General features: G+C 35.5%; 1 protein-coding gene across 2 annotated transcripts in view; it reads right to left on the bottom strand.

Moving 5' to 3' along the window:
* The window catches only part of ZZZ3 (zinc finger ZZ-type containing 3), a 52,807-nt gene that overhangs the window by 15,406 nt on the left and 18,042 nt on the right, over positions 1-19,359 (bottom strand). For both annotated transcript variants that reach the window (XM_072343654.1, XM_072343653.1), the window contains exons 2-3: positions 14,202-14,358; positions 11,035-12,593 (exon numbers count right to left, since the gene is read on the bottom strand). In XM_072343654.1, the coding sequence (XP_072199755.1) occupies positions 11,035-12,542 (1,508 nt within the window). In that variant the 5' untranslated portion in view covers positions 12,543-12,593; positions 14,202-14,358. The remainder of the gene's footprint in view (positions 1-11,034; positions 12,594-14,201; positions 14,359-19,359) is intronic.

Here is a 19,359-nt window from a genome sequence, read left to right as displayed (position 1 = left end):
TTATTTACTACTCAACTATCTCAGTAAAATTTTCTTCTGTTCCCTCATTGCTAAAGTAAAAAGAAACTAAAAGCAATCATTTCCACACATGCTATAAAAAGGATCCAGAGGTTACAGAGCTAATGCAAGATTTCCAATCCACCACATTGGTAGTTGGGTAAGGCTTTAAGTGGAGGAAAGTAAACAGCTTTGAGGCAAAATACAGGCTTCATACCATCAGGAGTTTCAGTTACTGCCTAGACACTGCATCACCCCAGAGAAGGTAATTTTCTTTCCACTTCAGTGTAATAGCTGAAAACACAAACTACAGCCATAAGTTTTTCAGCTTGAAACTAAAGTGCTGAGTTTATTTAAAAACAGCATGACACAAATCTTTTATGGATTTCGTATTTAAGTTAGTCCTCACGCATTCAGGTTACATTTAATCGACACTTGAAATGCTCAATTTAGTAGCTAGTGAGGTTATTCTTGAACACACAAAATGATTTCAGAAATAAATTTTGTGATGGTATACATCAAGATTAGCCTGAGACAATACTGCAGTTCAAGCTGTTATGGGCAGGGATAATCACAAAACCTCCACTGAAGTTTTTACCAATAACTTCTGATTACTGCTTATCTTTGTGCTGGGCAACCTCAGTCCACGCTCAGGTGCACCGACAGTAGAAGACTTCCCTGTATGCTTCACTCATGTAGAAGACTGCCCTGTATGCTCCAGAGAGGTGAAACAAAAGCAGGCTAATATAAATACTCAGGGAGATGAAGGATAACAAAAAGCCTTTTCTCTTCCACCAAGTAATGCAACTTCTGCTCAACCCTTTGGAGTTAACTCCAGTCATAGCAGTGGAGACTCACAAAAACTTGCACTTAAAATGTTGCTAGAATGGCTCAAGAAAGGAAAGGCAGATATTTAATTACCTTATTTATTCAAATTGTATTTGATTGCTTTCCAGATGGAATGGAAGGAAAGTAATCATTATATTCAACACAGTTACATATACATACAAGGCAAAAGGCAATCAAATATATTTGTGCTGGTTTTAATGAGGATTCATGTGGCACAGAAGAAATGATCTTAATGAGGTAGCCTTCAATAACTAAGTCTGAATGGAAGAAGAAATTGAGAAGTAACAAACAAAACAAAAACCCAACTACCGCTTCTTATTACAGCATTCAGGTGACTTCAGTTATCACTGATGAAAAGTTCAAAGGCTCACACATGATCCCTCTGGTCTACATGGAAATACAAAAAATGCTACAACAATGTCAGGATCAATCAAAAGCATTTCACATGATGCTGATCTGCCACAACACAACACTACTATAAAATACTTCAGGAGAAAAGGGGATTTTGAGTAAACACAGTTCCCAGTACTTTTTTTATACTTCTGCTAAAGAAATGTATCTACTTCAAACTACTCAATCTTTTACAGTTGTTTTTTAATGATTGGTTATTTTCTGAAGCACTGAAATAGGAGTGTGGGTTTCTTACATGAATATCAGAACTGTTTAAATGAGGGGAAATGTGCACCTTGGGGTCTTATTTTCCAAGGAAAACACTGAAAATAATTAACATTTTCCACATACGGATACATTATATTTGCTAAGTACTGAACCATCCTTTGAAATTCCAACACAAGTTTTTAACCAACTTTGTAGCAGTGCACAAGTCCTTTACATTTCAAATCACAACTGTTTTCATATGTTTGTGCAGGCTTTTAGTTCTGTGACCCCACACAACCACAACAGAGCCAAGCATTTCTCTGCAAAAATACTGCTTGAAATAACACAGTCAGCATTTTCTTGAAGCCTGTCCGTTCTGACACATTTTTACCGCGTTACCAAAAAACACAATGTGTGCTCATAATTTCCATGACACTTCCGAACAACAACAAAAAGGTCGCTAACAATTTTATCATACATCTTGCAGGGCTGTTTTTGTTTTTGTTTTGTAAAGAAACACAACAATTACGACTCAAACTGCTTCCTGAAACTGTAAGCCACCATCCTCCAAAATCTATAAAGCCCAGAAAATATAAAGGTATGTGGAACATCGGTTTTGTCCTGCTAGACAATGTAAGGAGGAGACAACAAAGAGTGGCAAGCCTTCTCTGAAAACAAATCCCCTACAAAGTCTGAATCCACAAACATTTAGGAACTCTTGAGAAAACTGTGAGCTGGGTACTGCCTCATCCATAAAGCGTGAGTTCTATTTCAAGTATCTTTATCCAAAGTAAATTTACACACTAACTCAATATGCTACAGTGCACTATCTGCTGAGTTTTCATCATGAAATACTGAAACATAATTGGAAGGCATTTTCTCATCTTTAAGGTGGAGACAGATGCATTACATCCATTTTCCCTTCATGAAAATAAATGGAACTTACAGAATGAAATCACTTCAGTTCCAAGTTTTAGTCCCTGTTTCCCAGCATTAACTACTTTATTTTCTTCAGCATTTGATGACTACATAACACCCTACAATGATACAATAAATATTCTCACATTTGCTTATCTTTATAAACAGATGTAACTTTGACCACCCCAATTTCACAGCATTCAGACAGGCTACCTTGCAGTCATAGAGGTGAACACTTATTGCTTACCACTTCTTTCTAGTACAATCAATTGTGGATTTTAAACACTTCAGATGTTATCCCAAAGTTACCTCCTGACTGTTTAAATATATTTATCACTGTCAAACTATTTTTACAAACATTGAAACTTGTATTTTCAAGAACTACCAGTAATCTATCATTCATTGGGAGGCTTTGAGTAAGTCTTTGTTTTAGTGCCATCTACTGGCACCCTAGAAAAATACATATTAACATGCTCTACTCAGTTGATCACTTTGGATTGTGGCAGCATCAGCAGTTCAGAAAACAATCCTTATCAGAAGCTAAACTAAGAAAGGATTGGTATATTAACCAGGTTGCATTAGAGGAGTGAAGACTAATGCAGAAAAAGCAAGTGTACTCTAGTGTTAGTTTAAGTTCTTGAAAATATACTTAGAATCTCCAATTTAGCCCAAGGCAGCTTCCTGGAGAAAATTTATAGTCAGATCGAACAGAATCTTCTCTTAAAAAAAATAATAAAAAATTCTGGTTTTGTTGTTGCTGTTGTTTGAACTTTAGTTCAGAAACAGCAGACAAAGCCCCCAGCTTTTAAGCTTCGTCTGAAAACCTCTGCCAAGAGACTGATGAAGAGCGGCCCTTTTCTGTCAGCCCTTCAGAAACAAAAAAGCACATCATCAATGCAGGCATATATCAACTCCTGTCAGGACAAAAGCACCTTTACCTGAAGAAAGCAGAACATAGTAGATTTTTCCTTACTAGTGCTAAGATGCTATGACTATGGTAACTGACTTACAGCCAACTTTGCAATCCATAATGAATATTTTCTTCTTCTACAACTTGATCTCTTTATATGTACAGTAATTTATTATACTTTCTATATCCACAAATAATATTCCTATTTCAGGGCACTTAAAAGTCTTTATAACTACATAATTAACCCATATCTCCATTTTATGTAAGAAACAACAGTGCCTACACACACAAAGCCAGTTCTCCATGTTTACCCTGCTGGTAACAATAAAAATGCTATTTTTGAATGCCAGGATGAAGCTGTAACAAGCACTCAATTAAAGCAATATAAAGTCAAGAAGTACAACAGAAATATTTCTTTTTAAAGGGAGACTTAAAAAACAAGCAAACAACAACAAATACACAACAAAACACAACATCATCACTAAACCAAAAATCCCTACTGCAACATTTTACCTGGATGCTAAAGCAACATCATTCCAACCTTACTTCAAAGGCAGCCCAAGGAAACAGTTACATGCTTCTGAGTTCCTGCCCTCCTATTTTAAGCATTTGAACAATATTTTGTTGGTTCTGAACCTGTGATGCACCTTTCTTTCAGAAGACTTTATCTTTGGCTCAGAAACAGAACATCCACACCCATGTATTTCTGCAGGCTTTGTTCTTGTCAAGAGCTGTCCACCACACTCAACAGTACTTAGTATTAGCCACACCAAACCATCCTTAGTAAACAACTGCATTTCCAGCTAGTTTTCAAACTTTTTCGTAGCATTCATATCTCTGCACCTCTGAACGAATGTGTAACTTATTGCAGTCTTGTCAATATGAAAGCTTAAAATATCAACCATTTGCTCTCCCCAGGTTAACATATAAATACAGCCTGCTGATCTTCCTTTAACATGTAAGTATTTGCCTGTGGGACAGTCACGAGAATGGGAAAGATGCTGTAGGTCTCTGTCATTCCTCTGTTTTCAAGGCTTGGAGTGGCGTGCAGAAACTTCAGAAGATCTGTCTTTCTCACAAGAGGCACACAAAGGAATATAACAGCACACACCCAACTACTGCTCCTTCCTTCTCATCTCTAATGAAAACAGTTCCAATTCCTTCAGTGAGAGAAAATGCCACTTTGATTTCTTCATTGTCTCCCCTTGGATATTCTTCTCTTAAAGATAGTGTGAAAGCAGCCAAGGGGCTTTCTTACAGAGACAGAATGTGAGCATCCCATGTTACCACAAGACTCACCCAGCTGAACAGAAACACAACCTCATTAAAAAAAATAATAAAAGCAGAGAAAGCTGACAGTACTTATTACTGAACTCATTCAACTCATTCAGTGTCAACCAATGCAGGTTTCCACTAAAGTATGACAAAGAAAACCCCCATTTAGATTCATGTTCTTCCTGTAGGAACAAAATGTATATTTTTGGATAAAGGAGGAAAGAAAAGGATGAGAGAATAAAGTTAAACATACTTTTTATTAACATCCACTATGAAAATAAAACTATGGACAAAAACAGCTGTGCTCGGCTTAACAAAACTCTTAAATGTCATCATATATACTTCTGCTTTTGTTGGAAGTGTTACTCATGTATAGCCAAAACACAACCACAATAGCGGATGCACCAAGTTTATAAATTAATACAGGACCTGATTTGCTATGAGGATCCTGCAGCAATTTAAATAGTTTTTTATGACCGGGTAGGAAAATGAATTCCTACCACTGTTCTGTATTAAAATGTTAAGTTGGTGGGCATTTTGTTTTTAATTTATGCATTATTTTCTCTTTGATTTCTGAACCATGGTGATCAAAGAAGTTTAAAGTATAAATGAGTTCCTGAATGTTCTTCATCTGGCAGTTGGGAAGTGGGAGAGATCACAATTACTGTCGGGAAAGGCAAATAAATGCAGACATACTACTCTGCACCACTGAGCTTGTGCTCTCTTCCAGGAAAGGAAGAGACAAGAGAGGACCCTGGGAAGTGTAGAACAAAAAATAGAGAAAAAGAAGAACCAGGCAAATGGAAGAGAATTCAAGGAGCAAAGGATGCATTATTTAAATGAGGAGTGCTCTGTGGTTGATAGCGCTGTTCAGTAGGACAGTACAGCACAGCAAGATAAATGTATTCCAAGACAGAAAAGTGAATTTGACAAATGTATTTGAGATTTAATATTTCCCAGAATAAACCTATTACTAGTGAGAAAAAAAGCAGATGCAGCACAGGCCCAAGGCATTACCTCCTGCAAATTAAGAGCTCCATTACTTAGTGATTATTGGATAGTTTATGTAATTATAAAATATGTTCTATGATTTTGAAAATACCCTTACTAAACCTTGCTTTGATCTTGCAATAATTTCTATCATTTACTACTTTTTCACTGATGAGTACAGAGTATGTACATTATGAAAAATAATAATGCTAGCAGTAACAATTTAAAAAAAATCAAAATCCCAACTACCTCATACTGGTGTAAAACGTGATCAGGACTTAATTAATAGATCTCGCGCCCATTACAGTACCACAGCATGATTTAGTAAAGCAATTATCTGCACTACCACTCTGCAATTGATCAGAAACTCCAATTATGACTTTCTAATTGATTTCTCTTATTTTTCTGCTTTGTAGATGAACTAGCTGCAGCATTCAAGATCTACATTTAATGAGATTTTTACTTAAAGCCAATGTTTTTGTACTTACTGAGAATATGTATCTTATCTAGCAAAGGACAGAACCTGCTCCATGAGAAAAATAAATCCATGCTTAAATTTTGCATTATTACATAGTTTAAGGAAAATATATCACTGTGTGCCATATTACAGTACCGTGGAGCAGACTAAGCATGAATCAAAACACATTCCAATCTAATACACACGGCATGTATGCCTTTAAAAAAACTAAAATAATAATAATAATAAAATAGCCGTTAACTTCTACTATTCTTCAACACCGAAATTTATACTTTATCAATGCTGGAAAATATTTCTCTATAAAGAAATCAGCAGAGGTTATTTTGTAAGTATGTAACTGCTTTATTCTTCTAATATTCTCCACCTCAGTAAGGACAAGAACTGCTACTGAATAGTAACTTGATTTTTTACTTGCACCAATTCATTGTATTACTGAAGATCTGAAAATCTGCCAGCCAATCTCCTCACAATCAAACTGCACGTATGTCGCAAAGAAAAATGAGACGAAGTTGTCTTGAAAAATAATAAGAAGGATAGTTCATTCTGCAGTACTGGTTACACATAGCTACAAACCTCACTACAAAGGAATGTTACAGCCTTATCCACACACAGAGATTAATCTGTACTGTGTGATAAATTTGATCTATTCTCTCACATATATATCTGAACATACCTGAAAATATGGAGATAAATACTGTTGCAATATACATATTCTTAAATAATATTTACATATGAAGACAGATGTAGAGCTTTTAACATAAAATATAATCAGTGAACACTAGTCTGATTTTTAATAATCATCCAGTTAAGGAAAAAAAAAAAAAAAAGGTAGTGCAGGGATATTAATGAAAAATGCTGCTGAAGAACTGTATTAGAGTTGCACTTCAAGAACTGGTAATAACAAACAAACAGCTACCATGCTGAGATGCACCTGATTGCCTTCTAGCAAGTGCAATGTGATGAAATTCTACAGAGAACTTCTAAAATCTGATTTATTAGGTTGAAACATTTGTGACCAACTGAATAAAATACAGAACTTGTAACATAGGAAAAGATGCCAGATGCTTCTTTTGTTTGTCACATGAGTGTAATATTGGAAGTCAAACACAGTCAAACAAATAAACGTTTTTGTGCTTAGTCAATTAAATATCAGATCTTACTGGAATACCCAAAATTTCCCTCTCTGCCTTTCCATGGTTTCTGCAACAATAAAATCCATAGTAAGAATTCATAAAATGGGGTTTTAAGAAACGTATTAAAATAATTCATTCCAATCTTCAGATTAAATGCTGGTACAAAGATTTTACATATCACAAAGAAATAAAAACAAAGATAGGAGAATATTTATTTACCAAATAAGCACGATGCACTGGCTCTTGCTACTTAATGCTTGCAGGCAAGTGTTGATGCACAATTCTTGCATTGTGTCTATATCTACAGGCCTAAGCAATCCCTTCCCTATAAAGCTAACTAGCAATTACATTATCTTAGAAGCACACCACACAATGCCTTATAAGTACATGGAAACTCAATTCCTCAATCACATTTTCACCAAAAGTCTTCAGTAGCTCCAGAGAAGAGTGTTGAGCAGAATTTTTTCCCCTCATACAACCCTAATGCCTGCCAAACAATACAAACCTCCAAAAACAGTGAAGAGATAGGAAAAAATAATTAAAAAAAAGAACATTAAATGAAACAGAAATGTAGGACAAAGGAGAAAATATGCTGAGAAGTTAATGCAAAGATAGAAAACTAAAGTAAGCTTGTGCACCTTAAGAGAGAATTATAATGTAAAAAGAGCAAAGAGATACCAGATGCTATTGATAAAAGACAATTGCAAAACACTGAGTGCAGCGTATAAAATTCAGCCATTTAAAATTGAATAAAAAATTCTGAAATTATCTCAAGAGAAAACACAAACGCTTCCGAGGTAGAAAATATCAGCAAAGTTCTCAAATATTCACCAAACCATATTTTTCTGAAACAACAATTTTTCTGATTACAACAATACACAAGAATTCAAACTGGGCAAGTAAGAACAGCAAAATTAACAGTACTTTATAAGCCTCTAAATCAGCCTGTATGTGTTGATATGAACATCTAACGTTGCAAGAAAATTTCTGTTCAGAGATCCTGGATCCTTCTTTGTATTATGGATATATCCTGTCAGAGGGTTGTGGAGCGCCCACCACTTCAACCTTCTCTCAGAATAATAATATACCATACTTTGCTTTCTGTGATTATGTTTCCTAATGCATCATCAGTTTTCTCAAAATATTATTGTATGAACACTGCTTAAAGATGACAACACTGTAAAAACAATAGATACTCACACAAGAGCATCACAATATGCTTTTTACTTGTTTTCCATAATGGCAAGCTACATCTCTAGCTGTTAGAGATTTTGCTATATTCATGTTTTATCAATATTGTAACACTTCCTTAGGAGTGAAAATCATCTGTATGAATATGTATGTAATTAAGCTATGTAATAAAATTAGGAAAAAAATGATTATTTAGTACGGAGGAAGAGCCTTTTTTTCCCCTGCATAGAAGATGTAAAGAACAATATTACTGTCTTGCAAAATGTACCACCTGACCCTAGTCAAAATGTTAATCTCTCTCCAAATTTGCTTTCAAATGTGAACAGAAACATAAGCAAGGAGCAAATATCATCCATGAAGACAAGCTTAATCAGAAACTAACAAGAGACAGAAAAACAAAACGTTATGCCATTTGTAGCCTAATAAGCCTAAGACCCGCACACACTTTGCTAAGCTAAAAATATCGAAGGCAAAATGAATATTGCCTTTACCTGATAGCACAGGAACAGCGGAATTTCTCTTGCATCTCACTAATCTAAGAGAACACTTATGCCAAAACTTTTAATTTAATGTTTTCAATAATAAGCATCAAGTGAGACTGAACAGAAATAATCCAACACACCAATAAAAACCGTAATACATAAATTAAGAGTAGCCTGTAGTGAACCCTTATTTCTAGATTTGTAAAAGTGAATACAATGCACTGTATTTTTTATTAATTCTGTGCTATGAAGTTCCAGATAAAAGATAACTTATTTTGATGAGGCATTCAAAATTGCCAAATACAGACTTCAGATTTTTCATATCATATTATAAAGAGAAACCATTAGAACACTAGACTTACTTTCTTACAAATATAACCTCTACCCCACACTAAAAAAAGAACTAAGCAACACATTTCCATCCAAAGTTATCCAGCATTAGTAACATTTTTTTAAAGGGTAAAAAAATACCCAGCTAAGTAACACTACCTTCAAAAGCGCTTCCCTTTTGCAAAGTAAAAACTAGAGATTTTTGATCTAGAAGAGACTTCTACATTCCATTTTTCTTCCACTAAAAATCAATAAAAGGTAAGATAAAAACCATAGCACTTTCTTTAGATAATAGGCATTCAGCAAGTTAGTAGCAGGGCCAAGCTGCAGGCAGTCTACATAAACATCCAACTTCAAAAGGCCCCTGACCAGCTCTTACAAACTATCTGCCATTCTGAACAACAAGGAGTCAAACTTTCAGAGCAATCGTATATATTCAAGAGTTGACACCAGAGCACATTCCTGCACGTTCCTGAATTTTTTCAGGAACAGCTTAGATACCTGTTTTATTTAATAACAAAATAACAACGCTCCCCCCACCTTTTTTCTTTTTTTTCTTCACAGCATTTACATTTAGTTGCAGATCTTCATTTAAGGAACTCTTGTGTCTTGGATGTGTTTATTTCAGAAGAAGTTAAAATCAAGGCTATGTGTAAAAATCTGATCCGATCTTCATTATTCTTTTTCTAATATATACCAAATATGTGTATTCGTATGACTATAACTCTAACTTCTACTAACAGAACTAGAAAATCATTCTATACACAGATACAAAAGACAGGAATCCATTTTTCTCATTTGCAATTCAGACAAGACTGATGCTTTCTCTAACAGGAAAGGTATCCATAACCATATCCATGTCCTTCAGACTGATGCCTGAAGGTGCAGAACTTTCACCATTGTTTTTACATGTCACTGTGCCTCAATCAACCAGAGCAAAATTTCATCATGAAAATAATACAACTACTATCCTCCCCAAACAGACAAACTTCTGCTGGACAGAACTACCCCTTATTTATTATAATTGTGCTATTTACAGAAACTAAAGGAGTAACTTTAGCTCTTAAATATGGAGCAAACTAAGATTACCTGCACTTGGCCTTTCAGTACTCACAACAGGAAGACGAGCAAACATTGCAACTAAACAGCAAAACACAGAAGAGCGGTACAAAGATTGTTCAGCAAAATCTGGACTGATTTACTGTTTGAAGGCACTAATTTTCTACGTAAACTTTCTTCACTGAAATATGCTTCTGTTTTAAGATTGACGGTCACAGTTATCATACAATTACCACAATTCTACTTACAGACATCTACAGAAATATAAAAACTCTTTTCCAATCATTAGAATGTGTACAATTACATTTAAATGAAGAAAAATGCAGGTGTAACTTATTCTGGTGGAAGTTCTCGAACTGCAGCAGTTAGTAAATTCACCTTCCTTAATACAACAATGCTCTTTCCCACGAGCACATAAACAAGGTATCTAACCTTAAATTCTACGTACAATAGAATGACAAATCTATAAACTGCCTGTTCTCCATCAGAGGCACTGATACGTAACTGAACTTTTTAATTAGGAGGGTTATTAATCCTTTGGTTTTGCTTCCAGCTAGTTTTCTAGAAAAGAAATAACAGATGTGTTTCCAAAACCAATTTCTGTCCAAAGAACTCACATTGTGAGAAATGTATAAACCACATTGCTGTACCATACTGCATATTAAATAGTTTAATTTTGTTTGAGGTAGAAGCAAGAAAGAAAAATGAATACTGAAGAATCTGAAAATTATAAAGCAGTTACGTTTTTCTGAAAGTACTTTAAATACTTAATATGTATTTTTATAAGACAAAAGCAGAATTCATGGTTACCATAGTTACACATACTCTTTGTTGTGTTTCAATGCCACATGATCTGACTCAAAGTAATACACATCAGGCTCTTCCTCCTCATCCTCTGCAGTGTGGCTGTTGGCACTCTCTTTGGCAGATGGTACGTATCCAGCAACAAGCCTAGCCTCCGAAACAGGCTTTCTTAGTCCTTCACTCCCATTATCTGTATTACAATTTCTCTCTTTTTCATTCTGTTTAATTTCTTCAGAATTTTTGGGAGATCCATTGATATTATTAATACCTACAGGTACATTCTTTTCAGTGGGACTAATATTATTTTCCTCAACCTGCCCATTTTCTCTACATGGAGAGTTATTTTTAGTAGGGCTACTTCTGGCAGGAGCAGCCCTTCGTGGTGAAGTTCTCAATGTGTATCTGTGTTCTTGAAGTTCTGAAATAGATGACATCTGAGCTGAAACACAGTCCAGCACTGAAGAATGTGGTTCAGGTTCACCTGAGATTGATGTACTGTCACGATGAGTATTCGGGTTGTTATTGGTGTTTTCAGCACACTGTTCCTTAGAGGCACTGCTATCCCCTACTACATCTACTTCCTCCTCAGAATCCCTCAACAAAGATGACTGGATTTCAGAAAAGGACCCAGTAGCTGGCTCATCTGCCTGATTAGCATGCTCCTCAGGCAAACAGTCACTTATTATTTTGTGGTCCTCTAACTTTACCTGTTCTTGAGAGTTTGTGCAAGGCACATAATGGTCTACAACACTGTCCTCCTTGCTGCTATTAAGCAACAATGAAGAATGGGCAAAAGAGTTTCCATTTTCTGCTACTGTTTTGTCCTTGGGTATACAGGAGCCAGCACTGTTCTGCTTAGAGTTCCCATCAAACTGACAGTCATCACAGTTTAGAGAATTTGAGTCTCTCTCACCAACTCCATTGACAGTCTGATAGCCTGTGATTTCTTCAACTATTGCAGAATTATTAAATCCCTCTGCACAGATATTCACCTTTTTAACTTCCCTTTTGTCACAATCATCCAATATAAGACATCGACAAGCTCTCTTAGTCCCAGGAGAGACTGCATCATTGTCCGACACTAAGCTTTTACGCTCCAAAGATTCCTTATCTGTTTTAGCAGGCAAGTCTTCTTCTGAACTGTTGGGTGCCTCTGAACGTAGACAGCGTTTAATTCTTTTCAAAACTGGTGATACAGGTTCTCCTTGTCTTTTCTCACAATTTTCCACAGTTTGTTTATCAACATTGTCTTTCTCTGAAGTAGAGAGTCCTCTCTTTCTAGGGCTCACCCACGATTCCCGAGCACTCTGTTGTTTCAAATCAGTAGTTCTTCCACCATTGCTTCCCTTCTGACTTTGCACAGAATCTGGCCTCTTCTTTGGTGACCTTGACCGTACTTGAGGATGGGGTGAAACCTCCTCTGGATGAGCAATACTACGATTTCTTAATGTTCGACCACAAAAGTTTTCATCCAAGCCATTTAAACCCACTGTTGATCTTGTAACACGAGTAGATCGAGAAGCAGCCATACTATGGCAAGTCCCTAAAGTATGTTCATCATGATCCACTCATTAGGAAACCTTAAAAAAAAAGAAAAAAAAAGAAAAAAAAAAAAAATTACACAGAACATCTACAGACAAAGCAATTCTGAAGAATATCTCATCACATCTATCTAGTGTCAATATAAACATGGCTATGCAATGCACCGATACCCCCTACTCCTATGCCAAGAAACCGAACCTGTAAAAAACTAGTTATGCTCATTGTTGTTGGAATCAGAATAATAAAATAATTCATTGGTTGGCAGGGACTTTAAGAAGCAATGAAGTGTAATGTCCTGCTCAAATAAAATTCAGATGAGGTTACATAACACCATCCAGTTGGGTCTTGAAAACCACTAAGTACAGATATTCCATGGCTTCTCTGGCTAACCAGTTCCAGAATATGTCCTTCAAAGAAAGTATTTTTTCCTCACATACAGGTCAAGCCTCCTCTGTTTCAATTTATGATCACTGTCTCCAGTTTTTGCATCATTTACATCAATAAAAAGCCTGGCTATACTGTCAGTAATTTCCTCAGAGGTACCAGAATGCTATCTACCAAGCCATCTCCATTTTTAAGCTTTTCATGCAATTGATTGGGTGAATCATTACCTACGTTGAAGTAAATTCTATCTCAACACTAAATTTAAAACAACCAGTTTGAGAGTGTACACATTTGAGCCTTCCGGGTGAAAAGCGGGAGTACTCAGTTTGCCCAAACTCAAAATAACATTTTTCATAAGCATCAGTTTAGTCTTATACCTCTTCTGTTCACTTCATCTTTAAAAAGTCAACATGTCAAACAGCACTTCACCACAAGTCTGTCATAAAATACATGATCATGAGTAGATTCACATTAGTGCTTAATGGTACTGCTTCCCTTCTCCATATAGCCAAATTCCAGATTTCAGAAACCTGCTCAACTGCTGTATAATGTGAAAACTTAAACTTTTAAGTACAGAATCAAACCTTTTACATGTTTTTCAGGAAGGCTAAAATGACAAGTGGAGGAAAACTGTTTCATGAAGTTATTTTCACCTTCAGCTAGAAGAGATGATAGTACAAATTCTCAAAATTCTACTACTTAGTGTCATAACGTCTTAGAGCAGAAAAGAGAAAGTGGGACAAGAAGGGTACACCTCTTAAGCAATTAACTTTGACATTTAACTAACAATGCTGTCTGCTTGGGTGTTCCTATTGTGTCTACAATGGTGATTCATACTTATTCTCTAAATGCATAAATTTCTCCTTATATACTCCCTTTTAACAACTTCTAGAAAGCTCAATGCTTTCTAGAGTGCATTCTCATTTGTGGATAAACACAAACATGAAAGAGAAGGTCATTTAGATACTCCACTCCACCTACATTGCCCTACCAGTATACTTGAGGATTAGTAACTGATGTTTGAAATGGATACCAATATGAATGAATAAAATGAATAAATAATAAATAAGTAATAAATAATAATAATAAATAATAAATAAGTAATGAATAAAATGTCAATGTACATTTTGGCAAGTACTTACTGCCAAATTTGTATATTATTTCTGACAAGACAAAAATACTAACTGTTTTGCTCTTATTACTTTCTTAAAAAATAATCCTTACGGAACACTTTGTTACTTATAATAAAACAGGCATCTTACCATTGCAGAACTAGAAGAAGTATAAACTTCTGATGTTTCACACAGCAGGCTCTCACTGTGCCTCCCCAGTTATATCACACACCATTGCCGACACCCATGATGTAATCCAAGTGCCTTTTTACAAGTTTACGCCATCACATTAGCAAGATTTTGAAAACTGTTGAGAAAAGGACATCAATAAAACATGTAAATTACTTTATTAAAATTAAGAAAACAATGCCACGGTACTTAATAGAGAGTAAGAACTCATTTTTAAAGAAGCAATTACCAGCTTTAAGAGTGCCTCACATACAGAACAGTACGTTATAAAGTAATTAAGAATGTGAAATGCTAATTCAAGTTTCAAATGTAAAATATCTTTCCTGAATTAAGTGATTCAGTACAGCTCATCAAAGATGTGCAAGAAAATGAATTCACAACAGAGCCCCATGTTAGCGTGTTCAAACCTCGAAACATACATAAAATATAGTTTATTATAACAAATTCTGAATATCTAGTCAAATGTAACCAGACACACAGTGAAAAATAATTATTTCTACTATTTTACTTTTTCCAGCAGAAAATCAAAATCCACATTGACTTCAAATCCCAGAATTATCCTTAATTGACACACTACAAGTGAATGATTTTCCCAGAGTTCAAACTGAACTTATTTTTCTCACAAGGAAAATACCACCTTCTTAATCGCAGAAGTGAACCAATTCTGATAATGAAAGACAGAAATAAATGTAAAGATCCAAACAATACACGGCACTTTGAGTTTTCTCCAGATTTGGGCACCAATGCCAATGCCCAAAAACTACTAATGAGGAAAAAAACACAACTGGAATCACATTTAAGAAAATCTAATACTCGGGAGATGCTATAGCTCACTATAGAACTGAGATTACTGATCTTTTTCTTCATATTCCACTGACCTCATAAAAGTAAACATCCTTTCACACAATGCAGAAACTTCGTGGTGCAAACCACAAGCTGACAAGCAGTTACACGATTTTCTTTCTACACCACTATTACATTTGGATGATAAATGCACAAAGCTTGGTGAAACTGACTTGTTTACTTTGAGCCTAATTATGATTTCTATCGGTCAGAGTATAAAATGACTTTTCTATTAAGTTGACAATTCAAAACATAAATTTGTCAAAGGAAGTGCAGAGGAGTATCTGTATATACAATAAAAATGAGTATCTATTTGCATATACAGAACTGTTTCTAGTTACTGAGAAATTAAGTAATGAAAGATACTTCTACAGAGATGTTACGTAAGTATCATCAATTCTTCTACCTGGACAACTAAATCAAATGAGATTTCAATTATTCAATTGAACTTCTGAACTTAACAAACAGTAAGGAACTGTCAAACTAAAAAACGAATAAAGAACAGAGAAACAAGAAGGCAAGGAAAAATATTTAAAAACACAATAGACAAATTACTGAAAGGAATGAGCAAAAAGGAACAGTTGCCACCTAACCACAGCAGGAACACATTCAGAACAGTCAGAGATGAACCCCTGAAGGAGCTCCACTACACAGTGACTTCAGACTTTTTTTTTACCTCCTTCTTTGTCAAGTTTCTTCTATTTTTTATGTTGTTTGATATTCTCAGTAACTTAAGCCGATACACACGGCTTTCCTACAGATCCCTTTAAGTGACTCGAAAGACACCTAAGTACCAAAAGTACAGACAGGTTTTGGCAGACTTTCACAAAAAACAATTATCATCCCCAAACAAAAATCCCACAGCTCGCTGAGTTTGATTAGATACAAAATACAGGAAAAGCATGAGACAACATACAAGTGTCGAGTCAAACAGAAGAAGGCCTAATCTCAAAAAATGTAATTACTTTATCAGTCCATAGAGAACATTTGTATAAGCGGTTTCAGGAATGGCTGAACAAGCAACGCCAGGCTTTCCACAGATTTGTATACTTCATAACCCCTCCAATTTACTTTCCTCTAAAACAACCCTATTTTACTCACTGCAGGAAGGAAACCATCCCTGCTGTGCCCCATTGCCTTGAGGAGGAAAAGAGGATTTTTCATACAGCAAAAAGAACCCAAATATCACGTGAAGAGAAACCGAGGTGGGGAACAAAAAAGGTTTTACTCCTTTGGGATTTCTTTCTTTTTTTTTCTTTAATCTGCTGGGGGTGGCAGGAAGTAAAACTTTAAACAGGCAAAATAGACTAAAATGGCTGCACCTTAATTACTTTATATAAATACTGCAATAAAAACTCAAAAAACTGAGAATCCGCTAAGAAACAACATAGTCTGGTATGTGCAGCCTACTGTGATGAACAATTGAGAAATCACAGATGAACGTGGGATATCATGAAGATGAACACAAGGCTTTAAAGTAAGAAAAAGACTGAATTTGTCCCTTACTGGGAAGAATGGGTAAGAAGTCAGACAGCAAGTGCTGCTACTGAAACACCACAAGGAATGGTCATACATTCATCAGTGCAGCACTCGGACACAGCAAGACTCTAATTTGCTTACAGAAATTAATATACAATGTACAACTAACAATTTGATAAGGATGGCATTTCAGGATATGTGTTCTGATATTTGAGAACCTCTAAAGTGTTACACAGATTTATGTGGACTCGACTGATACAAGTCCTAGTTAGACTATTATTATTTAAATTAACCAGAATCCTACTTAGTAAAGGTGCAAGCTATGTGTATGAAAGCCTCCAGCAACAGAGGACACAAATTTACACTTAGATGGATACTGACAGCCAAGGAAAGCAGAATGAAGAAACTTCTTCCTAAATATGTAGAATAAACCATTTCTTAACTGGGTTACACCAGTACTTGGAATGTGGGATCCTAGGACATGTCAATAGTTTAAAGGAATCCCAAGAACTAAGAAACACACACACAGTTAGAGAAATATCAGTATTAATGAAAAGAGGTCGATATGAGAACACATGGGCTACATAAGCAAACAGGCCCAAAAAGGAGCAAAGCAACCTAAGCTTCTATTACTGTGTGGTAGTGCTTTATATATCTGGATACATTAACATTACATACAATATCTTAAAAAACAAAAAACTAAACAGCTCATCCCTGGGTGGTAGAGCAAAACAAAAAGCTGCAACAATTGCACAACCATAACACTGCATGCATGGTGATAAAGACCAAAGGCTTTTTCAAGGGCTTGGATATTACAACCCTGGATTCCTGCTAGCAGTGGGGCTCTCATGTCCCACACTGCAGTAAATTCCAAAATGACTTCAGAAACAAAATCCATTATTTGTTTTTCTTGTTTACAAGAAGAAAAGTGACACACATATAATCACCCTCTCCTGTTTCAGTTTCTTTCTGTTCCAGATTTGTGGGATCTTGCTTGCCTCTGCCTCAAAGGAAGATGGCAGAATTTTCTATTTCAGTTCTAACACCCTTTGATCACATTTATTTCTGTCATCAGAACTTGGGAGTCCATAATGTATATTATTTTTCAAAGCATTGTATTTTAGTATTAAAAAAAAAAAAACACAAAAAAACTGCCAGATTTTACATTATCTTTTCCAGTTTCTAACACTTTAGAAGAAGCATCCCTTTGGCTCACATCTCTTCAATAGCAAAATGCAAAACATTTTCTGGGAAGGAAAGTAATATGGTATGACTTCAGAGTTAAACTTAGCAAGTTTGACACAATGTCCACTTCATAATTCTGTATCTCATCCCAGTCTTCTTCCCTAATTTTGAAATGCTATTTCCACTGACTGGTATTTTTCTAGCCCGGTGCTACAGCGTATGGAGCTATTAAAATAACTGACTTTTACACAGGAGTGAAGAAAAGTCTGCCGTATTTCTCTACCTATAAATGTTGTCTCATTTATTCAGAATCTCTCAGTAAACACTCTGGATCACTGGCCACTATTCACGTTAGGACAGAGCAATACGCCAAGAACTTCCCACTGCTGTATTGCAGTGACCATATGAAACCAAGTGGCCTTTTGCAAATCTCATTTCTACATCTTCTGTCAAGATAAAAAACAGAATTGACAAAAACTGAGTTTAATCTGACCAAGCATGGATAACTCAGTCTTCTACACTAAAGTGGTTAAAAAAGCATAACATTTATCATGGATCTCCTTTCTGTGAACACTGTCAATTACATGCACATCAGAAATTGTTAAGCAGTTGCTGTACCCATGCAATACAGATGCACACAATCTCTAACCGTTAGTAGCAGGACTCAGTACTTGTTTGTGGGAGGAGTGCTGTTACATCTCATGATTTTGCATTTTTCACAGAAAATTACATGAAAGGCATCCTGAATAGGCTTTTGTGTTCTCGCTGGCTACACGTCCCCCATGATTACACCATTTGCTTTCTTCTCATCATCTACACATTCCAAAACACAGATTCAGAGACAGAAAAAGCAAACAAACTGCAAATTTTAAGCTGCAAGCAATATGCAATATTGCTGCTATGCAGTAGCACAGCTGAGACCCAGCGCATCTCAGAAGTAAAGAATACTAAAGGATCACCTCAGCCAATAAATACAATATAGTATTGTATTTATTTACATTATATTGTATTTACTGTTGGGGCACCTTTGTGCTATAAAACAGCAATTCTTAAATCCTCTGTAGAGCAGCAGTATGTTATTTAGAACATTGTTTTTAAATGAAAAGTTTATTGTATCAAATGAAAACCACAGGAGCTAGTCATGTAAACAGATTCTAATCACTTACAGAAGTATTTACCCAAGACTAGAAACATCTTTGAACAGAAGAGAACATTCGATGACCTCAGATTATCAGGACTTCAGTTTCTCTTCAAAAATAAAGCTTTCCACCTCCTAGCAAAGTGGTATTATTAAATTAGGGATGAATTCCATTTAACAAGTTACATTCACCAGTCTAGCAAAACTAAGTACGCCAGCATCTCTTCCCACACATAACTGCATTAACAAGACATTAGTTTTCAGAACTCATTATATATTTCTGATTTACACTGTATCAAACACAAGCAATATTTTTAAACTACAGAAACAATCTACACAGATAATATATAACAATAAGATGCACAAAGCTATAATGCAAGTCTAAAAGAAGTAAGAGTAAAAATAAATAACTGTCATAAGGCCCCACAGTCTGGAATTATCCTCAGATTTCAACCATCTCTGACACAAAATTAC

This window comes from Excalfactoria chinensis, chromosome 8, assembly GCF_039878825.1.
Source record: "Excalfactoria chinensis isolate bCotChi1 chromosome 8, bCotChi1.hap2, whole genome shotgun sequence".
Taxonomy (NCBI): Eukaryota; Metazoa; Chordata; class Aves; order Galliformes; family Phasianidae; genus Excalfactoria; species Excalfactoria chinensis.
Note: the sequence above shows the minus strand (reverse complement) of the source record. Positions and strands in the feature narration are given on the sequence as shown.